Here is a 5182-nt window from a genome sequence, read left to right as displayed (position 1 = left end):
CTACAAACAAGTTAGTTATTTGCCACTTGGGTGCAATCACAGTTTTCAGCGGTATTCAGAAGCACCAGGTGGGAGAAACGGCTTTTCTCGAGGGACGGTTTGCACTGCCTGACAGGCTGAAGCGCTGTCTGTCTGCTGTGAAGGGTGGGCTCAGAGTGTAGACAAGCTCTCAGTCCGCAGCACCTCACAGCGTCATTTCAACTGTACCACCTACAGTCCAGCTTCAGCCAACTGGCTAACTGGCCCCTGGGATACAACCTTTCAATCACACAGTCTTTGTTAATTATTCAGGGAAAATAAATGGTCAAGTGAGAGAGTTGAGGATAGAGAAATTATAAATAACATATATATTAATCAATAGAAATTCATTTTCATCACATAAAAGTTGCTATCATAAATACTTTTCTGGTTGATAAGTCTTAAAAATATACTTTCCATATAAATAATGTTAAATATTAATAAATAGGTTTAGATTTATATTTCAAACAGCGCTGGCAGGATTGTTCTTATTGGGCCGATTTCCAACAGCGAAACAGCACCGGCTCCTTTTCCGCTTCCTTAGGCTCGATTTTGGTGACAGTCGGTGCATCACTTTCATGAGTTCATTGACAGCTTTGCGTTGGACCTGCGGGTCATCTACCTGTCGGTGGAAAAAATGGAATTAACTCCAGGCATGCAAGCTATTGGGATATTCTTCTTTTAACACCATGATCAGTGAAAATGGAAATATTCCTTTTAAGAAAAGAAACCTTGCCTAACAATGTAATCCTGTCACTTGTAGTAATCACTTCTTCAGCAGTTAAGATTACAGGGGTCATTAGGTTGTACAAGAGGGAATGGGGTGGGTTATATCACGTATCTATCGCTAATGTAACCCTACAGAAATCTCAAAATGGAACACTAAAAGGATTCCTGGCTGGAATGAGGGTGGGAGTGAGTTTGTAGTGACCGGAACAGACACTTAATTTCCTGGAAGTTGCTTTCTGGTGAAGTGATTGGGGAGTGACCCTCTTATCTATAAGATCTACTACCTTATGCTTGTTTAGTTCTTTCTAGACTACAAAAAAAATTCCTATGGTCAGTGCTCCCCTTGGTATAGCAGAATGCTTTGGAGATCTACCAAGGATCCCAGAGACCCAGGTGCTTGAAGAGAAGGCCCATGGCTTTGGGAGCTAAGTTCCTTCAAGAGATTCAGACACTGCTCATAGTTTGAGAGTTATCAACACAAATGGAATACTAAGGGGGAAAAAACCCAAGTCCAAAATAAATGAAAAGTATCATTTTAGATTTCTCCCAAATCAGACCAGTGTCATCATGTCTAGGGTGGGATTAAAAATAAACACCAATTCTATTCATATTGGTACTAATCGATTTGCTGACAATGAGCACCTGTTATTGGAGGTGTAGTAGTATTTCCTGTTCTCTGCCTTCTATACCATTCGTTTAACTACTTAAACAACTTCTCCATTCATAGCAGGATGGCCACTTGGGCAACTTGGTGCTTAATAAAAATGAACCCCTTTTGTATGTTTTTCTAATGCTGGAAATACTCTTGACTTCCTTGCTACGCTTCCAAGAAGGATTCAGAGGCGTGTGTGTGTGTGTGTGTGTGTGTGTGTGTGTGTGTTCCTAAAATGCATTGACAGTGCAACAAAACAGGATAAGAGTTACGAGCTTGCTCAAGATCACCCATAAGAAGCACAACACCCAGGGTTTCCAGAGAATTACTCCAAGGCCTTAGGAATAACAAGTTTCTACCAGCTGTGCTGTGAAGACAAATTCATTTCCCAGTTCTCAAAACATTGCCAAGAATCCTAGAGGCTTAGCCATAGCTGAACAGCAAGATGGGCATGGAAGTGACTTAGGAACAATGACTTTATTCATCTCAAGTTGATGACTGAGATGTGGGCCCTACTCAGGTAGACCGAAAGCTGGGCACAAAATATAAGGCCACAAAACACAGCAAGACGCCTGTCCCTTTCATCTGAGCCCATTTGCCATTTAGAATGCCTTTGCCTTCAGGATAAAATTTAAAAAATTTAGATTTGTCTTTATGCTTTCAGGTTATCTTTCTGATTCTGGAAGCTATAAAGGCTTTAGGGTGGCTTCATGATAGAAAGTATTGGATAGGTGAAGCACCCCCATATCTGAAAGTTAATTGAACACGCCTTTCATAAGACATCCAAAGCAATCTTAACAAAGAGTGTCTACCATCCCTTCCCCTAAAAACAAACTGGACCGTAGACTGTATAGCATGAGAGGCTAACCAGAGACCAGGGGTAGGACACTACTTTCTCCTCTCTCATCCTCGTTTTCTACCTATGACACTGTGCAGGTTTGGTTTGGTTCTGACTAAGCTTCTGTAGTGATCCCAGCTGTGCAGCCGGGCAGGTGAGTCATCCGGACTCACAGTTCCTTGTGGCCTGGCTGGGAGGAGGAGAGCGCGCAGCTTTCTCGCTCCCTCCCACTGCTCTTTCCACTAACACACAGCCTCCCATCCTAAGCGAGAGTTTCCATCACACACCCAGGGGGAACACAGGGGCTCTGCTCACTGCTCCCCTCGGCTGCTTCCTCCTCACGCCATTTACCCACCGTGTGGGCAATGGTTTGAATGTCTGTGTTTTTCCAAAGTTGACAAAGTCCCTCCCAGCATGCCCGTAGTGAGGAAACGTCTCAGAGAGGGCCTCCTCTCCTAGCTTTATCAACTGTTCAGTAGCCAATTTCTACCATCTGATCATCCAGTACAGCACAAAACTCCATCAGTACAAACTGCCTCACCGGAATCTTAGCGATCTTCTCGAAGTCATTCACTTTTGCCTCGCTGTTGTTGAAGAAGTTAGAGATCAGATCTGCCTTGATGGTGTTCATGCTGTCCTGGATGGCCTCGTGGTCCTTCAAGGCTTCAAAGAGTTTGAAGTAGAAGGAGATAATCTGGCTCTCGATGAGTTTTGTGTCACCGTCCTTGGGAGACAAGAGCACAAAGAGAGTCTGATGGGAGCCCATCCGCGAGAAACGACAGTGAGAAGGAGCAAAGGGGACATCAGTGTTACCTCTTGCCAGTTCTTCAAGATCTCAAAGAGGAGATCCCCTCCTTCACCGACATCAGAGCTAGTCGAGTTCTGTGGAAAAGAGGAAATTTAATTTGTAATTAATTAGTTCACCAACTCTCCCGAAAATATCTATTGAGTTTCATTCAATTCAGTGCTGGCAAGAACTGCTGATTTCCTGCTCAGCGCCTCCATTCACTTCTAACAAGCATCCCCAAAAGGCTTCATGTTAGGTTTAGCCAAGGACTCTTTCATTCTTGCAGCTTTAGCATTTACTAGTCTAATCTTGAATCTCAAGGCCACAAATGAACTCAAAAATGCTGATGAGATTTCAAGTACCCCAAATAGCGGGAGTGAGCTAAAGAAAGTTGCTCTCAAGTTGAGATAGAAAACATCATCAAATTAATCCCACTGTGCACACTGCCCCCTTATGGCACAGTTTCTGTGACAGCAGTCTGCACTCGTAGGTCCTAGCAGCTGCTTTAAAAGGTAGCTCCACACACGTGTGTGAGACACTTTGATTTGCACCAAGAGGATAAAATTGACTGTGAACGCTTGAACATTATGATGACAGCTATGTGTGTAATAGCATACATTGGAGACAAATTATAAAATTGTAAGAGTAAAAATAATGTTCATTAGCCTTAGTTAATTTGAAAGGAAATCCACAAAAGAAAAAAAATGTAAAACTCTAAGAAACATAACTCCTCTCAGGCCTCAGTAAACGGCTGGTTTCAGTGATAGTTCACTTGCAGAATTTCAAAACTCACTCTTTAGGGAAAAGTGTATGCAAGGGGTCGTTCTTAAGCAGAAACTTTAAGAACTTGGCCTTCTGTTCCTTTTAAGCAGTAGAATGTTTCCCCGGGTATTTTTAGTGGCAATGTTCATCTCTCTCACTCGCCTCCCACTATCACTTTCACAGTAGTCTAGGGAATGAGGAATGAATAGCCAGCCATGAGCATAAGAATGCTCCTTATCGTGAGTAAATGTTAACAAAATGGTAAGTAGCTCATACTCATACTCTGCCCATCTTTGGGAAGATTGTAAATGCCCTGTCAGTCTCTGTAGCAAACTGAACGAAGTCAAATCAATATCAAGATCATTAAGTCAAAAGGCTCCTCACTGGCAAATAGCAACATAACACCCCGTCTTCTCAAAATGACTGTGGACCAGAGGCGCCACTGCAGTGTTGACAGTGGCAAGTCAACGCCAGTCATTTTCGATACAAGCATGATAAAAATTCATACTTACAAAGTATTTCTTCAGAGTCTCTATTTCTTTAATGGGCGTGCCCTCGCAGTCAGAAATGGCCTGCGTGAGGCAGAGCAACAAAGCCAAGATGCAGCGTGTGCCAATCATTGTGTCCAAGCAAGGCCAAGGCCGTGAGAGTCTGGAGCACCCGTACCAAGTCAGTGGGTCCGGAGGACTCGGCTGGCTTGTCTTCTCTAGTAGCTGATGGGCTGATGGAAGCTGTACTCTGCACCTCCCTTTCTGCCGGTATTTATACCTAATGGAAGGCTCCTCAGGATTACGTATTTTCACACGTTTTTTAAGATGAGATGGTGACAGATAGTGGGGGGGAAGCTAAATTACTTTGCATTATAACTCTGGTTTTGTGGCATGTCAGGGTTGTAGCTAGAGTTTCCTTTCGACTCCTTGGGCTCTCTGACGATGAGCCAGACCCGCTGTGCCCACCTGTGCCATTCTTGTGGGATCCTTTGAACTGCACCCCGTTCGGGACTGGAAATTGTTTTGACGTCTCCCCTTTCGGCCCTGGCGATGTGAATTCCTTGTCCACAGAGCACAGCATATTGAGCGTTTGTTTGTGGTTGGGAACAGCTGAAAAGGGAAACTCTTGGGCTTCTCAAACCCCTGCAAAGGGGAAGCCTTCTTTAAAGTTTTCTTGCAAATGACCAGAAAGCAAGGAAAGCATACAGTTAAAAAACCACTGTGGCTAGGAAGTCCTTCATCAGAGTTCATTAGTAAAACACCTACCACAAGTTCTAAATCACCCAAGGTCCAACTGCCCAGAGCAAATAAAATGAAGGCAACATTTTATTATCTATAGGTAAGATAGGATTGTTCTCCGTTAATAAAAGAAAAAATGCATGAATAGTTTTATAAATGTTGTATTT

The 5182-nt window shown here is 43.3% G+C and overlaps 1 protein-coding gene across 1 annotated transcript; it reads right to left on the bottom strand.

Annotated features, from left to right (window-relative positions):
• Positions 1 to 481: 481 nt before the first annotated feature.
• Ifng (interferon gamma) lies at positions 482 to 4406 on the bottom strand. Its single transcript, XM_005357913.1, has 4 exons — positions 4299 to 4406; positions 3051 to 3119; positions 2779 to 2961; positions 482 to 640 (listed from the first exon to the last, which is right to left on the bottom strand). Exons 1-4 carry the CDS (start codon positions 4404 to 4406, stop codon positions 482 to 484), a joined length of 519 nt encoding a protein of 172 aa, XP_005357970.1.
• Positions 4407 to 5182: the final 776 nt, after the last annotated feature.

The sequence above is a fragment of the Microtus ochrogaster genome, chromosome 24, assembly GCF_000317375.1.
Source record: "Microtus ochrogaster isolate Prairie Vole_2 chromosome 24, MicOch1.0, whole genome shotgun sequence".
Taxonomy (NCBI): Eukaryota; Metazoa; Chordata; class Mammalia; order Rodentia; family Cricetidae; genus Microtus; species Microtus ochrogaster.
Note: the sequence above shows the minus strand (reverse complement) of the source record. Positions and strands in the feature narration are given on the sequence as shown.

Excerpts from the sequence above, each read along its gene's own strand:
- Ifng (XM_005357913.1), bottom strand. The coding sequence starts at position 4,406 with ATGATTGGCACACGCTGCATCTTGGCTTTGTTGCTCTGCCTCACGCAG. Across the intron at positions 3,120-4,298 it reads AGACTCTGAAGAAATACTTT|AACTCGACTAGCTCTGATGT; the intron begins GTAAGTATGAAT and ends TCTTTTCCACAG. Across the intron at positions 2,962-3,050 it reads TCTTGAAGAACTGGCAAGAG|GACGGTGACACAAAACTCAT; the intron begins GTAACACTGATG and ends TTGTCTCCCAAG.